The sequence below is a fragment of the Grus americana genome, chromosome 3 (assembly GCF_028858705.1).
Source record: "Grus americana isolate bGruAme1 chromosome 3, bGruAme1.mat, whole genome shotgun sequence".
NCBI lineage: Eukaryota > Metazoa > Chordata > Aves > Gruiformes > Gruidae > Grus > Grus americana.
The window spans coordinates 20,072,231-20,090,366 of NC_072854.1; the positions used below are offsets into that span (position 1 = coordinate 20,072,231).

General features: G+C 35.8%; 1 protein-coding gene across 12 annotated transcripts in view; it reads left to right on the forward strand.

Annotated features, from left to right (window-relative positions):
• EIPR1 (EARP complex and GARP complex interacting protein 1) overlaps positions 1-18,136 on the forward strand; it is a 126,699-nt gene that overhangs the window by 63,440 nt on the left and 45,123 nt on the right. For all 12 annotated transcript variants that reach the window (XR_008576257.1, XR_008576254.1, XR_008576259.1 and 9 more), the window contains 3 exons: positions 9,258-9,394; positions 12,771-12,938; positions 14,158-14,325. Coding sequence is in view for 2 of the 12 variants with exons in the window: in XM_054819250.1 (XP_054675225.1) it covers positions 9,258-9,394; positions 12,771-12,938; positions 14,158-14,325 (473 nt within the window). In the remaining 10 variants the exon portion in view is untranslated. The remainder of the gene's footprint in view (positions 1-9,257; positions 9,395-12,770; positions 12,939-14,157; positions 14,326-18,136) is intronic.

Sequence of the window (18,136 nt, forward strand, 5' to 3'; positions counted from 1 at the left end):
TCCATTTTCTTTTCCTTCCATTGCTAGAATTGGATCTGCATAGTTTTGGAGAGGGCTAGACTCTTCAATAAGCTATATAATTTCAGCATGGTTTTGGAAATCAGTATTTCTGTTCTCCAAGCACTATTCAGCTTGCTGATCCCTTCAGTATTTCAATTAGTGTTCCTTCCTTAGAATATCTTTTTTTTCTGTTACTTTTAAAATATGCCTGTACTGTATCAAATATTGATGGCAAAATAAGGACTCCAGAAGGCAAAATGATAGATGAACTAAGGGGATTTAACCTGTGACATTTATTGTATGCTTATATCTGATAAAAGAAAACAAGAAAAATGAAAAGTGAAGTTCTGCATGAAAAACCTGCTTCATCTAATGAAGCTAAGACTATGAAAGTAGGTAGATCAACTTTGACTGACATCTTCAGATAGGACCATTTTGAAATGTCTGTTAAAAACCTTAGTTTGCAGAAGTTAGGAGTGTCATTTAGATTTTACACTCGGGCTCTCAGGAGACCTGATGTAGAATTTGCCTGATCCTCTATATTTCTGTTTATAATCATCTAGTATCTCATCTGAGTGCACTGTAAATTAGAACTGCTTGTGATTAAAATATTACCTAGAAATAACTGTTTACCATTATCAGTCTTCTCCCCCATCAATTTTGAGTTACTTTTAGATGATATTGGCTTCATCACTGAGTCAATGACCACTTTTAAAGTGAAGTTTATTAGTGTAAGTCTATGGAAACTTGACTCTAAGAAAACACATTTCCAGGCATCTAAATCTTAAGCCAGGTGAATCTTTTCTAAGATGACTCGTATTGTTGTATTGCTGTTGATTTTTTGTCTGCAACAGATTTGTCTCAAACATGTCTGTGGGCTCCTGAGTTAACCAGAGTCCAGCTGAACAAGATTCTGTAGAAAGAATAAGCATCTGTTTAAAATGCCTACCATAGACTTTCTAGTAATTAAAATGATGACAACTTAAAGTCCAGAATCATAGGCTTTTTCAGGCCTAGAATCAACTGCTGTGTATTTCTGAAATCTTTGAAGATTAACCTTTTTCCTAAGAGGTTAACTCTCTGTTAGAATCTGTGGAAGATTGAAAAACTGTAACTGTTATTCTGTGGCAATTTTATATTTACAAAAAATTACATAGGACTGACAGTTACAGGGAGGAATGAGGAAAAATAAGAAATGTTGCATTACTGAGGTGGCTTTCTGTTTAAAAAAACAAGCAAAACCAAAAAATTAACATCCCATCCTATCTTTTGCTGCTGTAGTATATAGAATGTGAGAGAGAAATCTGTGAGAACAAGTTGGTTAGAAGACAGATGGCGTTGGTAGGGGTAAACAATAAATATGTTTTCCATTTGGTTATCATCATGTACAAGGAGTGTTTGTAGGCCAATAACCTGTGGGTGAAATAGTGATTTCTTTCTGTGTATATCCTGTTTGTAAGGGGTTGTTGAATGCAAAATATGTTGTAACCCTAAAAAGCACATGATTTGTATTTTAATGCGTTTTGGTCAGAGTGTAAAAACAGGCTTTTCTGGGATATTAATAAAAAGAGGTTTTTGGACCTTGAAAACAGGTGCAGAATAGCCTACAGTAAAAAAAAAAAAAAAAATCAACTCTCACCAGCATTAAAAAGGGGGCACATATTTAAAAAAAAAAAAAAAAAAGGAGGCGGGGAGGCTCTGAACAGAAACTGTAGAAACCGTTCACAGGTCCTTTGGAGGTTATAGCTGATTATACAAGGAGTCACTTGGAGCCATGTTGCCAGGAAGTCCACATTTGGTTTATATGCAGATAAACAGGGAGATTATTTAAAAAATAAGAAACATTATGTTTATTGTTCCTTAGAATAAAAGGTTGCCCAGTTTTGGCATGTCTTATGACCTAACATACTGTTTCGTTCTAGCAGACCGTGACAAAGCAGTAAGTAGCTAGTAAACTTATATATTCTGTAGGGACTCTTGAAGGGAAAAAAATCTTTATAAAATATTCCCGTTATATTGACTTGTAAGTGAAATAACCATGTACATGGGTGTGTACATTATTTTAACTGAATAAATCAATAGTCTAGAATTAAGATAATAAAAATGTCAATGTGTTTGAATCTTTTTCCTTTTTTTCAAAAGCATGATGATATTCCAGTTGAATGACATCATCATAATTAACTGAAAGTAAGATCTGGTCCACTGTATCTATATCAGGTAATAGAAGTAAAGAGGTATTCAGTACACTGGTGCAGCGCTGGTCTTCCTGTTTTGAGAACACGTTTCAATTGTTTCCTTTTTGGATAGGTATGCATTATAGGTAAAATTAATTTTGATGGCAAGAGGTAAACCCAATGCTACTCTTTATGGACTTTTTATGTTTGTGAAAAAGTTCATCTAAAACTCAGGTGTAATATTGGTGAAAACCTGAAAATGTACATGTCTGCATAGGCCAAAATTTCTGCTTGCCTATACTGATCAAAAATTCAGTCTTTTATTGGGTGCATCTCCTCTGTCTGCCTGGGAGTTACAAGTCACATTGTCTGCTTAGAATTAGCCTGAAGAATTTTAGGGTTTCTAATATTTTCAGAACTTCTTTATAATAAAATGACTTGTATGTTCATTCTCTGAATTATCTGGTCAACCTGTCATAGGAAACATTTAACCTTAATAGTTAACCATAACTTACTATACTGTTCTGTGGGTTTGGGGTGTTTTTTCCCCTTTCAACATTTTTTGCTAACTTGTTTCTTCATTACAGTATTTAATACAGGAATATTTGCCTGTATTTGCATTAAGACAAGCTTCTCCTGTCCTTTTGATCACTCCCTTTATTATTGTTTTGAGGACATTACCTTCTGGGGTGAAACTAATCTTAAACTCACTGCATCATTACCTTTTGCAATTAAATTAGCTATTCTTTGCCATTTATAATCATTAGCTGAACCCAAGAGAAGCCCAACTAATCCACAAGGTCTGGGTAGATCCTGCTGAAAAGATGACAGTTAATATTTCTGTGTACAGACTTCGGGTCAGATGTCACCAAATCACTAAAACTCTTCCTTGGGCAAATGCAGTATGTTTGGAATGGCAGATAATTGCAAGAGAATGAAATGGAGATGTTAGAAAAATATATTTTTCTGTTTACCTTATGTTTTCACAAAGGGGGGAAGCAGAGGTGTGGCTTCGATAATTTTTATCCAAATCTTTAATTTAGATTCCTTTTAGATTTCTCGGCCCTTCTAGGTTCTTTAATAGCATTTTAACATATAGGTGATCTTAATTCAGAACAATAGAAAATATTTGGCAGTGGCATTCCAGGCAAGAAGGAAGATTTGTGGGGAAGATTTCACAGTCAATCTGGGTAAAAGAAACCTATCCAAATATAAAAGGATGTTAGGAATAAGCATGAGATGCTTTCTTGGCAAGAGGGCTGCTGTTCCTCAAGGCAGGAGATACATTGTGGACTTTAGTGGAGAACTTTGTAGTGTGCCCCATAATTACTGCAACTAGAATAAACATAGATTAATTAAAGGAGGGCAAAAAAACTGTCTGAAGAAAAATGAAAGAGAAATTACTGGATCAGATTATAGAAGACCAGTTCTTAAAGAGTTGATGTTAGAATCAATTTTGTTTAATGATCTCCTTAACAATAGCATAGAATTAGGAGGGAAATGATGAAAATAGCTAATGACAGAAACTTGGAACATATCATCAGTATATAGGAGTAACAATATATTTCAGAGGATGAACTAGCTGCTCTTGATGCTTCGTTTAATTTTTGTAATATAAAGCAGAAAACTTGTATTTAAGGAATAAAATATTTTCGTGCTGTGAGGTAGAAACTCAGCATATAAAAATATGTAGATTCTGTTACTTAGTTATTCTGAGAATGACTGAGCTGCCAGTATGATGAGGCTTTTTCAAAAGGCAAATGATTGTAAGATAGTTCAGGAGAAAAGAACAGTTATGAGAGGACTATGGGATGTGGTTGTCTACAACAGGAGGAATTGAACTCAATGAATTTAGTCCTCATCAGTATTTCTGTTTCTGTCAATAACAAGCCAGAGCAACACTCATCCCTTCTTAATGTGCATCTCAAAATAGTCTTTCAATGTCTTTGTTACTGTTGTTATTACAAGGATGTCTTCTTGAGATCTCCACACAACCTTGAGCATGCACAAAATTGTGGCCCATTTCCAGTTGATGAGGGTATGGTTAAAAAGCAAAAAGATTACATCGTGTGTGATTTATCTCAATGAGTTTAGTAATCGCTACCATGAGTTAACTTCTTTCAGTTGATATTCTTTCGAAATTCTAAATATTTATGGATTTAATTGTTTAAGATGTCTTCACTGAGGAGACAGTCAAGATCAAATAAGCATGTGCAGCGTAAGCCTATGAATAATTCATAAATGGAATAATGGCTTCTCTAGTGGTTTTGTCTAGAATGTGCTTGAAGATCCATCAGATTTTTAGTCTTACGATCTCTCGACTAAGATGTGAGAGTTCCTTAATGTTCACTTCTTCTATGGGTTTTTTTGTGATTTATTCTGTTTAAAGCACAGCTGCTGCTGTAGGGGTAAGAAAACTAAAGTTACTAAATAAACATTTATTTAAAAAAACATTCAGAAGTCAAAAGGCATGTTTTCTCATTTATCAAGTAAAAGATTTCTGTTTTTTATCTTTCCAGTAATTTCTGTGTTTAAAAAAACCCCACAACTTAATATATTTTACGTACTTCAAATTGCAAAGGGTATTTTTGTCAAGAAAGAAAAACAAGGTGATTTTCTTAAAGAAAATGCAGGATATCAATGTATTGATAACTATTTAGTAGATTGCTGCACTTGTTAAGCCTTACATAGAAATTCACATCTTTTGCTCTCCCTATGTATGACTGATAAACCCGTTTTTTCAAATGAGAAAATTCTGAAACTAAGATAGTAATCTGCGTGCCAATATTACACACTCTATCAAGTGGATTGATTTTAATTAACAGAAAAGAACACTTCATAATTCTAACATTTTTATGCTAGCCTTTGTTTTCTTATAAGAATATTGCTTGAGTGTCACTGGTAACCACTCACACATACTAAGAAATGTAGCATTTACTTTAATTTGGTACTTTTTTTGTGAACCAGAAACATGTATGTATTTCTAAATTAATCATATAGAGCATTGGAACATTCTCTGTTTTAGGAGATATTTTCTAATGGTTTGTGTCAAAGTCTGTTTGAGGGGAAAAATCCCTGATGTTCCAGATGGATGACGTATTTATTAATTTTTAGTCATTCTACCTTAGAATTAGTTCATACATTAACAAAAAGCCAACAAAGTTGTGCATATAAAAACTTATTTATTAGATGAATATAGCATAGTAAGGGAACAGAATTGCATGTTTCCAGGTACCATTTAATTCAAAAGTTTATAGAACTTCAGAACTGATAATCTCAAATTGTTTTTCAGAATATGTTGTGAGAGAGGAAAAGTATAGCCCCCTCAGCAGCAAAGTTGATAAACTCTGCCATTTATCTGCTTCATGCTGCTCAGTTCTAAGAGTGGTTAGACTGGTCCACATCTGACTCCACCCAGCCTCAGTATTCTGCTTGAAACAGTGGCCGTAGCAGACTCCAAGGAAAATTTCAGTGGAGCAAATGTATTGGATACTTTACCCTTTAACACTCGGACAGTCTTCTACACTTTTCAGTCCAAGGATTTTTCTGAGCCTTGTTGGGTTTATCTACTTAGTAACCCTCAATAGATCTTTCTGCCAAGTGCTTTCCTATTCTGTTCTTGGACATAAGTAAGCTTTATGTATTCAAGTGTCTTTTATCAAGGAGTCTATTGGATGGAGAGCCACTTTCTTGTTTACTGTTGAATCTGACTTCTACGGGCTTCATTTGATGGCCCATAGCTCTTGTTTTAGAAGAGAGCATGAACAATTGGTTCACTTCTCCATGCTGCTTGTGATTTTTCTAGATAACTTCCATGCCTCCCTAGAGGTTAATATATGATAGGAGTTGTTTTTAAGGATACTGCCCACCCTTTCTTCTTTCTAGGTCAGTCCTTATGAGATCAAAATTCGAAGCAGAAAGAGGCATTTCGGTCCCTAACTGATGTTGTGATACAAATAAGTTGGACTAATGGATGTTTTCATTTGAATACACAGAAATTAATCCTTCAAAGCTAGGATAGACTTTTTCATATTTCAGATACTTTTGCAAAGCCCATTCCTTCACTGAGGATAATAACATCTGATCATACTACATTGCTTAATTTTTTTCAGAACTTTTTATTTTGATTTCAAATCATTGCTCTCATGCAATTCTGGTATGTTACCATACTGCTATTTTACTATTGTTCTTATGTCATCAGCTTTAGGCACTGATCCGCTTAACCACTTGTGAACAGTGTTAAATCCATCCATATTCTGATAACCATTTTACACTGTAAAAGATTTCATTTTGTCCAGACTTTTTTTTTTTAAGTCAATGTGTGGGTTTTGCACAAAGGCAGAACAATAGCTCGTTCTATTGTCTAAAAGTAGACATTGGATCTTACTCCCTTTTTTTTATTTCCCCCCTCCTCTTTTCTCCTTACTGTAAGTCACATTTTGTGTTTATAAAATATTGCCATGAATTGTTTTCCTTCAGTATTTCATGAGCCCCTCAGAGCTGTGTGTCTTCATCTGGGCAGCACAAATCGAAATCCTTATGTGAGATTCATCCCTACAATATGCCTTCATCCTGTTTTCCTTTCCTTTTGCAGTCCACTTCTCTGCCTTTAAAGGAGTGAAAGGAAGAGTTCAAGATTAAAAAAAAAATCAAAACACCAAAAAACAAACCACTGAACAAAAAGCTTGCCTACCTACCTGTCCATATAATTAGGTATCAATTAAAGCTAGAAGTTTTTTTGGTTTGTTTGGTTGGTTTTTTTAACCTGCATTTCTGATGCCAAACTGCCAGCTTTGTTTTCTTTAAGCTCATTTCTTGGATTTCCAGGAAGGAGACTTGCAGACTTCCTTCTGTTACATCAGGATTCCTTCTTCTCTATGAACATTTCCCTCCCTTACCTCTGAGCTGTCCTTTAAATCCATGCAGTTCCTTTCTGGCTCATAGAAGACATGCACAAGAACATTGAACAAAACTTATTCAGTAACTTCTGGGATTTCATTTTATTAACAGAAGTCTACCATGAGTTGATTGGGAACTTGGCTGTATACATAGTTGGACATCCGTAGGAGGAAAGATGTCATTTAATTCCTGCAAATACTTAAGGATTGCTTGAGAAGGCAAGGATGACTTGGCCAATCTTACATGTATGTGATTTTTTTTTTCCATATGTGTTATTAAGAAATAGTTCAGGATGTGCGTGCTGGCCTCACCCCTAAACTTATGGCTGAAAAGAAAAAAATGTTTATCTTTTTATAATAGTTTAAATGATAAAAGTTGAACTAAAGACTTAAAAAATAAATGGCTTGAATGCTGGAGGAAGTATTATCTAGTGCTGACAAACACCACCTACCCTGAGTCTTATTCTGGATCTGTAATGCTTTCTGTCTCAAGAACAGATTTTGAAAATACTTAATAAGATAGACTCTTCTTGTTGGTATTCTCTTACTGTCAGTGTTAACATTTGCTTCTCTCCTCTTTCCCGACTCTGAGCTTTGTTTGGCCAAGGCTGCTTACTAAAGCAACTTAGTTTAATTTTTTAAATGACCCACTCAAGCTCTGCATATTCTCTTCTGCTTGGAATCTAGTATGCGTCAAAAAATAAACCTTGCAGTTTAGTTTATTATCCTGCGTCCAGTATCCTGTGCAGTGTTTTTCTTTATATTAATAACCTGGAAGTTGTAGAAAGGCTTTCAGACAGTATTTGTGCTTGAGGAGGAATGGTACTAACAGTGTTGTTTTGCTTATTCACACATGAGAAATATATGACCTTGCATGCTAGGAATGCTACGTTGTTTAAAAAAAAAAATCTGAGAAGTTTTTGGAAGACAACACATCATGGGTAGCACAGACTTCAGTGATGGAAGAGTTGTAACTTCTAGATTGTTAATCTGAACGCTAAATAAATATATTCTTGGTGGAATTGTAATAGTGAAAAAGTTAGCAAAATACAGAAATGGACATTGGTGTCATATACAAATAGATTTAAGCAGTCTTGTTTTAACAGCATCTTTTTCTATTGATGTCACTTAAAGTTTACGTACGCAGTATGTATGTTTGAGTCTTTTTTTCATCCATCAAAGTGTAATATTTCTGCTGAGAAATCTTCTATTTAACGGAATATTTTATGATATGTTAGGATTTAGGTAAAGGAGAAAAGTGATCCAACAAGATCCAGCACAGTAATCTGTTTTTGTGAAATCCCTCTTAATGAAATATTTTGAAATGACAAAATAAGTCCACTGTCTTCCTAGCCGCTTGAAAACTGTATAAATTTTATATCTGATTAAAATGCAAGTGTTTTGGTTTTCCTCCCCCCCTTTAGATATTAAACAATCAGTTTCAATAAGTGATTAGAAGTAAAAGCAATTTGCAGTGTCTGCAGCTTCATTTTTCCCGATGTTCATGTAGAATTGGAGGATAACTGTACAACTTCAAAGGGAAAGTTGATTACTTTGTGCCTTCTTTTCATTAACTATTGAGATGCAGAGCTGTCTGCTCAATGACGTGCAAGCCTGGTTTTGGAACTGAAACCTTTAATTCTTCCAGACTGTAGATTACTGATCTAGTACCTGCTGTTATTTTAATAGGCATGTATGTGGGGCACCTGGGCCTTGATTTTTTTTTTCAATTATTTTTAAAAGCTGCTATACATTTATTGAAGAGTCTTTGACACTATAATTCTGTTTCTGCAGATAAAATTTGGCATTTTGACATGGAAAAACAGTCTTGTAAGGCTGTTCGTGAAATGGGTGTGTTTATTTGTCTGAGGCAGCTACAATATGTGCATATTGTCTATCTACTGTTTCAACAAATGATCTGAAACTGTGTTTATGTTAGTTTATAAAGTAGTATAGTACCTCTAATATTTCTGAATACATTACACTGCATAAGCCTTTCTAAAAATTACTTTGTGAGACACAAAATCAGCTCTAGCTTTTAATTTTTTCCAATTTTTATCCTAGGATTTTGGTAGTCTGTTACACTTGGAACAGTAGACCGTTGTGCAGTTCTTGTCTTCAGTGGAACTAATTTCATTTGAGCTTTACATTTAGAAACATTGCTAGCTTTGTTTCATTATTTTAGCTCTCTAGTTCTGCAGCCTTGGAAGGGAAAGGACAATTAAAATTTACTTCTGGAAGATGGAGTCCACACCACAATTGTACACAGATTGCAACAGCCAATGATACCACTGTTCGAGGATGGGATACACGAAGCATGAGGTAATGAGAAATTGCAGTCTTGTTCTCTAAAAAAGACAATCTCCTTTGGAGATGGATTTTTCATCGCTCCTAACATAATTTTCTTTTCTTTTTTTTTTTTTTTTAAAGATTAGAAATGTGGCAAAGCTATCGCTTACAAAAGGAATGATTGCGCTTGCATAGCTGATATACGCACAATTTAGTAAAAGGTTTTCTGTTTTTTCCCCTCTGTTTCAATTCTAACTTATGTATTGAGTTTTACTGAACTATGTACTAGCCTCACAATGATTTGTTCAATACATAGGCATTACCTCAATTAAACTGTTCTGTATTTCAACCTGAAAATGATTTAACATCAGTCCTGACTATGCTATGAACTGTCTTCATAGCATACCATTTAAAGGTAACTTTAATCTCAGAAGGTAATTCATAGGGTAAGTTCACTCTTCACTTTTCTGTTTTTAGCAAATATTATACCATACCATATTAAAGATTGTAGCATGCTAGTTGTGTGAAACTACTGAATTTATCAAAATCATTTCCGAATCAATTAAGGCTTTGAATATACCTAATAAGGTGTTTTCCCCCCTGCTCAGTTGTGATTTTGATAAGCAAAGGAGTGATGTTGTGCACATCTGTTGCCATGACTACTAAAGCCTGTGCAAGCTTTTTTAAGATACGCTTTATCCCCTTAGCACACAGTAATTTATCACTAAACCGAGAAGACTGATGTCTTGTAATAACTTTTGTTGCCTTAAAGGGGGATGACTTTAAATTTAGTTCTATGGTTCCTGCCAGCTCAGGGGTGTAGCAATAAATCCCCATGTTTGCCAGCCTTGTGTGTTTTTGCCAAAAAGATTTATTTAATTTAATAAAAGCTAAAAATACAAATATAATAATTAAAAGTTACTTCCTGTATGTTTGTCATCAGATTTGAAACTCCTGTTCTTTGTGGTCTAAAAAGATGTATAAAAATCTAACTTCATATATATGTGTATACTTTCATTTATGAAGATTCATTTAAATGAATCATACAAGAGAGGAAAGAAAGGTCAATGGAGAAAGGGTTTTTTATGTTGCTGCTTTTTTTGCAATGTTTTTGTAAACATCCTGTTTTTAACATATAGCATGGAGGCTTTAAGATTAAAGCCTGCTTCTAAGTAAAAAATGTTAAATATTGTGAAGTCTGCTTCATTCTCTGTCTCATTGGAAAAAGCCTTTCTATGTTGCATTAAATGAATACTCTGAGTAACTTTTATGAAAGATAGATGGTCCAGATATTAATAAGATCCTCAATGAAAGGGTAGCTTGGTTAACAAAAGCAAACCCCACAATTCTAATTACTTCAAGTGAAGCTCAAATTAGATGGTCCTTGAACCAATTTACGAGTACTAGACTATGCCAAAGAGCTGTTTGCAATGTACTTGAAAAATATGTGCAAGAATAAGTCTCATCTGCAATTACACTGTAAATATGTCTAGAATGATGTGAATATTTGATAATGACTAGTTAGGCTACAGGTAGGAGTTTAAAGTCAGGGTAGTATAAACTATGGCAGTATAAGAAGCCAAAAAAGGGGGAGGAGGGCGCGCAGAATTAAGGACAGACAACTGCTATACCAGCAAAGAATAAGAGAGGAGAGATAGTAAAGAAGTAGCTAGAGTAGCTAATTCCGCAAAGTGTGATTATGATAGGTGTAACATAGAGGGAGTGAATAAGTCTCTTCTCAGCCTGGAGAAGAGAAGGCTCCAGGGAGACCTAATTGCGGCCTTCCAGTACCTGAAGGGGCCTACAGGAAAGCTGGCGAGGGACTGTTTATCAGGGAGTGTAGTGATAGGACAAGGGGTAATGGGTTTAGACTGAAGGATGGTCGATTTAGATGAGATGTTAGAAAGAAATTCTTGACTTTGTGGGTGGTGGGGCACTGGAACAGGTTGCCCAGAGAAACTGTGGATGCCCCCTCCCTGGAAGTGTTCAAGGCCAGGTTGGATGGGGCTTTGGGCAACCTGGTCTAGTGGAGGGTGTCCCTGCCAATGGCAGAGGGGTTGGATCTTTGACGTCCCTTCCAACCCAAACCATTCTATGATTTTGGACACAGCAAACAAAGAAGCGGTAAAGAGATTGGCAGGAAGGTTCCTAGACTGGACTAGGAAGCAATCTTAGAAAAGAGCTTGTGAAGCAGAGAAGACAGACACTAGGCTGAATGGATTTAGAGAGAGAATTGTATCAGAAAAATTCGGACTCCAAGAATAAATTCTAAAAAACATGAAAGAAAAAGAATATGAGAAGGTGGAGCCAGTAGCTTGAGAAAATGTTCACGTGGTCTGGCCTCAATCTATCATGTAAGTGGGAAATTCAGTGTAGGTAATAATGTTGTAGGTAGGATGATAGAGTGAAAGAAAGGAATATTCATATTTGGGCAGGAAAGAGATCAAGTGGTCAGAATAATAGTGAAGTTGTTATACTACTAAACCACAGTATTTTCAGATAAGAGTGGACAGTGTATTTCTTTTTAAGCCCATATATATACATCTCCTTGAGCAATGCAAAAACTGCAAGAAAAGTGAAAGGTGCAATAAGGAAGTGTTTTATTGCTGCAAGCATGCTTGAGATTTAAAAATTTTCACATAAAGTTTTTTCAAGAAATTAAGAGGAAATGTTGAATTCAGATCCCAGAATTTTGGTAGGTGGTGGCTTTGAGAATGGACATGGGAACAGATACAGCCTTTTCTTAAAAGTGGTAATGCAATAGCGGAAACAAACAAAAATCCCAAGTTTAAGAGGCAAGGTAGGGAGACAAACTGATGGAGCATGATGTTTTGAATAAGGATGCTAGGTTGTTAGCAGTACTACAGATGTTTTCTGAAGTGGTCCAGGTGGATGAGTAGTTTAAGGGTCGCATGTAAATTAATGAGAAATGCCAGAGCTCAATAAGGTAAGTTCAAAATATAGCAATAATAAGCTGTTGTTCATATCTACTGCCTTCCTTTCATCTCAGCTTTTTCATATAGGGAGAACTAGATGTCAAAAATACAGAACTGGTATAACTACTTAGGGGTGAAGAAGCTCTTACCTGAAAATGTTGTGGTTTAGTAGCAGACATTTCATAACAGTTGGTAGGGAGCTGAGCTAGAATCATCTGGAACTACTATTTCCTTTTAGTTCCAGATGATCCTAATGCAAACAAGGAAAGAGCAAAGCTTCAAAGCAAGCTGAGAAATCTATGCAAGTCACTGTTGTTAACAGCTGGGATTTTCCTAAACTATGCACTAGCAATGGGAACTCTTGGTCTGTGGGTGCTAAGGGGATTATGCAAGTTTCCAGGGAAACAGATTCCTGTCAGTGGAATGCAGTTAGCTTTTTATAGACCATTTAATTTTTTTAATGTGTTTTACAGACAGATATATTGCATAGAAAATGCACACGGACAGCTGGTACGAGACCTAGACTTTAATCCCAATAAACAGTACTACCTGGCTAGCTGTGGAGATGACTGCAAGGTGAAATTCTGGGACACAAGAAATGTCACTGAACCAGTGAAGACGCTAGAGGAGCATTCCCACTGGTAGAACAAATTATCTGCATGCTGTTTTGTGGGTGGATGGCTTATGTAATTTATTCAGCTAATTATTTTACTGTTTAGGAACAATGCAAACTAACTATGTTTGTGCTACTGTGAATAATCATTTTTCTGCACCGAGGAAAGGTTTCAACATGTGAATGTTCCTTGTGTGATTGTAAATTAAGATTTTAGACAATGTTAGTCTAATTGCTGAGAAATTGTTGTTAACATTGTTGGGAGATAGGGTACACCTTTGAGAAGCACAACACAGAACTTGGCTTGTAGGGGCCAGCTGGGACACAGGTGTGCATTCCCAAATGGAGCCTGATCTGCTGCACCTGATGTGCAGAAAAGCCCTTGAGCTGTTTTGGTTACAGCAGCTGCCATCTATCCTTCTGTTGTCCAATGGTGGAAGTGCTCGATAATTCAGCCCCACTTTTTTCATGCTCTTCACAGCCCTTAAGCCAGAATATGCAAGTGAGTCATTTTATTCTCTGAGAGACTCTTTAGAGCCTGTATCTACTGCTCTGGCCTGTGGCTGGAGCAAGGAGAGAATCTTGTCTGACATTTGCAGACTTCAGTGGTAAGAAAACATGAGCAGTTCATATTTTATAAAATTTCAGTTGGAATAATTCTTGCAAAATAAATCTGGACCCTGAAGCTACTTTGAGGGGAATGAAGATGTGAATTAACAGAAGCAGCATTTCTACTACTTTTTTTTTTTTCCAGAAGATTAAAAGAAAAAGAATAAAACAAGAACCATAAGACATTTGGTATTAACTTGATATGTAAAATATAAAAATTGAAGAGAAATATAATGCTACTTTTGTTTTAGGGTCTGTTTTAAACTTTACTGTAAGAATGTTGTGAGATTTTTGTTCAACAGGTTATTTTTAATCTGTATTTTGCTTTGGGGAAATTTTTATATTTAGAGCTTAAATATTTATCTGACTTACTAAACAGTGAATTGGCACGTACCCTCAAGGCATGATACCACTGAATGGTCTGTTTTGTTTTTTGGATTTTTTTTTTTTCCAAAACTTATTTGTTGAATTTCAAAGCTTAAGAGCCAAATGGAGAGGCATGTCACTTCTATGCATACTTACAACGTTTAAGTCAAAGATCAATTTTTAGTGCTGTCTACAAAAAAATAAAAAATCAGTAACGTTAATGTACTACCTGCAAAGACTAGCCTCTTGTTCTTTCTGATTTCATTTTTTAGGGTCTGGAATGTCAGATACAATCATTCTCATGATCAGCTGATCCTTACAGGAAGCAGTGATAGCAGAGTTATCCTGTCTAATATGGTATCAATTTCTTCTGAACCATTTGGGCATATGGTAGATGATGATGACCTAAGTGATCAAGAGGACCAGCATCAAGAAGAGAAGTATGAAGTTTCCTGAGTTTTATGCAGATGTGTATAGTTTGTCTTTTCATTGTAATGCTTAACATGCTATTTTTTTACTGACTAGGATTTTTGTATACAGGCCTTTCACGTAAGTAGTTCTAACTCCTACTTCATTCTTCTTGACTCTGAGTCTTGGGTGGAATACACTCTTTAAATCTGATTGGCACAGTCACTGTACGTTCACTAGTAGGAAGGGGATGGTGATGCTGAGGGCCAGTCCTAAAGTCCACTGGATCAGTGAAAGATTCACTTTAAGGGAGCTCTGGATCAAGTCAAGCACATACAATAATCTAGGTTAAGTGAGAGTTGAAAAAATCTGCTTTTTGCATTTTCTGTGTATGTGTTCTAACCTTTAGGAAATGTTACCAGTGTAACGGTGAGCTTCTGCACAGGTGGAAGAAAGGAAGTATAAATACATTAATTTTGGTAAATTTACCTTTTAATATTGCTGGCTGCTCTAGAAACCAATAACTCATTAGACCTACTTCAAAGAAAACAGAAGTTTGTTTTTGACTCTCTTGGTAGAGAATAATGCATGTTATCGCAAGCTTTTGTAAACACCGTTCCACTTGAGTGTGTGAAGAATCACATATTTTGCATGTGAATTTTGGAGGGATGAGTTTTTTAGTAAAGAGTTAACTGAAATGCCAAAATAATAATTTTTCATCCTCCATTTTGTCTGCTTTCAACTTTTTCATTGTGCAATATGTGATGCCTGTTTTCCTCTCTGTATTTCCTTATGAATATATATATATGTATATAGGGAGTTCCATAGACTTAGTGTGGGCTGAGGCTTTCTAATTTTGCAACTAGCTTACATGGTGATTTTCAGCAAACTCTTCCTTTAAAAAGTGAAGATAATGATACTGAAACTCATGTACAATATTTTGAGACCAACAGGCTTTAGTCTATATTCTTCTATTTGCAACTATGAATATCCATGTTCTACATGTCTGCACTGAGCAGTTGTTTTGTTATGTTTGTTAATTTATTTTAATACACAAAACTGTCTGCTATGAAATAGGCAGATTACCTCCTGTACTATCTTTTTAAATGAAAAATAGTCAGATGGGATGAGGAACAAGGAAATTACAAAAAAGATCCCAGTTATTCAGCAGTGTTTGCTAGATCTTTCAGTTAAAATTCTAAATAAAGTTTAGATTACTTCTCTAATTGGATTTTTAAGGTTGCTTTTTCACCTATATTATATTAATAAAGTTGTAGTTTTGCTCCAAATAGTTTTAACATTTTGGCTTTACAATAAAGGACTTTGGAAACCATTTTTAATATTAAATAAGGATGATACCCCATGTATAGAACTGGTTAATTTTAAATGTACAAAATGTCTCTAGAAGCAGTAGGTGATTGTAAGTGTCTGAAAAATCAAGGTATTAAGTACCTAAAGAGTTGCTCACATCAATAGTGCATACTTACTTTTTAGAATGTAACTAAACTACAGCATTTTAAATATGATGTACCTTTTGGTTCCTCACCTTTATCTGGGCGCTGCAATTTATTCTGTTCAGGGTGGAATATAAATAGCATTAATGGAAGTGAGAAAGAGACTACAGTTTCCTGTGTGTATATGGTGGGAACGTGATAATATAAATACCATTGCAAGTAAATAGTGTTCCAAAAGATGATGTACAGTAGGTTATCTGGAGGTCTGAATTTTTCTTGATTGTAGACAGTGTAGGTTGCCTCATTAAAACACAAGTGATTATTTCTAGAATAGGAATTTCTGAAACCAAGAATATGCAAAGCAATACAACAAATTAATGCATTTTTTCTTTTGGCTATGGGATGGCTATAAACCACATCATGACTTATGTATTAATGATGTAGAGCCCTTGCCTGTTCCCTACAAGGCTACAAGAGTATCAATACTGCCTTTGCTTTTTAAATATGCTTTTCAGCTGCTCATCTGTTCTCTATAAAACCTGGGAAAGCACATTAGCTTTTGTAACATTTGCTTGGTACTGTGAAAGTCTTGTTTTGTTGTGGTTCTTCCCCCCGCCCTCCCCCCACCCTTGTTAGGAGGTGAGCTGGAAAGATGTTTGCAAGGTGCTCACCAGCCTTGAGCTGTTGCCAGATGACTGTCACGAATGTCTGTTTAGCTCTGAGCGCACTAATGAAGCAGGGCATAATAGTTGTTGGGAATATTTCTTGTTAGTCAACCACTGGTGCCAAGTATTTAGGCTTTAGTACCCATTTCCCTCCTGGAGACCTCTTCAAAGAGTCAGCTGCACCATTCTATGAGTACTCTCTCTTCTGTAAAACACAGGGGTTTATTGTACATTGTGGCGGCGGGTATGTTTGTTCTTTTGCTTGGGTATGTTCTAGACTTTCAAGAAAGTGTTATGTTTTCATGGGGTTCGTTTTTATCCTGTTTTGGAGGACATGTGGCTTCTATACCTCAGGAAAAGCAGGTGTCTATAGAACTAATTTCTCCAGTCAGTCACCTTCAGGCTAAGTGACCAAATATCTCCCAAAAGAAGGTTGAAATATCAAGTGGAAAGAAGGAAAAAGTCTCTTTCCTCATGGGCTACCTATTTTTCATGTTCTGAATAAAATAACTTGTAAAACTACTCCTTGGATTAAATATAAAAATGAAGAGTATGTACTGGCTGTATCTACAAAGTGGGGTTTTTTTCTACTTAGCAAAAATCACTGTATTTTAAAAATGTTGACTTGTAATACTGTTCTACACAGCTGAGACTTCTGAGGTCTTTAAGACTCATTAATTTTTAGTATATTTTGGAGTAAAATTTCTAATTTTTATTGTATTTCTGGACTGGAGACAAAAGCAAGTAATATGTCACTCTAACCTTTCATTCTTCAACCATGTAGAACTATGCATGAGTCTACCCACTCAAAGTTGCTGTTTTCTGTTCTTACTATGGAATTATTCTTGCAGGTTTCTCTTTTGGGTGTTTGTCCATGTATGTGTTGACATCTTGGGAGTATACATGCTCCCATCTCGGAGAGCAGAAGACGCTTGCGTAAGCAATATAACTAGGACTGTTGCACAAGGATCTGTCTCTTGTCACAATTGAGTGACCTTCAGTTCCTCTTGACTGCTGATTCAGATCAGAACAACTAGTTTGCTGTATCTTCCGTACTTTTTAACTGCTATTGTTATTGTTTTCTCTCAGCAATCATAAAAATATAAGAGCAGCCGCCTTGTATCATATCAAAGGTCTCCCTGTATCATGTCTCTGACAGTGGCCGAGAGGAAAGATTATAAAAACAGGAAAAGGAGATGATACTTCCCCTGGGTATGCTTCTAGCCCCTGACTATTTGCAGCTCAGGGACCTTTACTGCCTTCTGAATCATCTTTGGAGTCTTCTGATTCTTCCCTTTAGGATTTTCTTTTGCCATCAGCCTTATTCTTGAGTTTATTTCTTCTCGCTAACTGTGGTTTTGTTTGTTCCAAAACATGATAGCTGTACATGCGGTGCCTTTGTGAAATGCGTCTAGGAGAAATACGCCAACTGCGTTTGTTTTCTTGCAGTGAATAAGGAAAGGCTTCGGTGCTTTTTGTCTGAGAAGCGCAAAGCCTCTGTCAAAAGTAGGTGGTCTAAAAAGAGGATCAAGCTGTCCACAGAGAGGAGGTATAGGCATGTGGCCAGAGGAGAGCTGTAACATATTCTGGTCAAGTCCCTGGTCTGGATAATTTAATGCACAGTTCAAATATGGTGGAGAAAAAAAAAAAAAGCTGAGAAATGGGGAATGAAATGCTGTACTCCTAGCTTAATTTCTAGAACCTTGATCCGGAGCTGGAAAAAA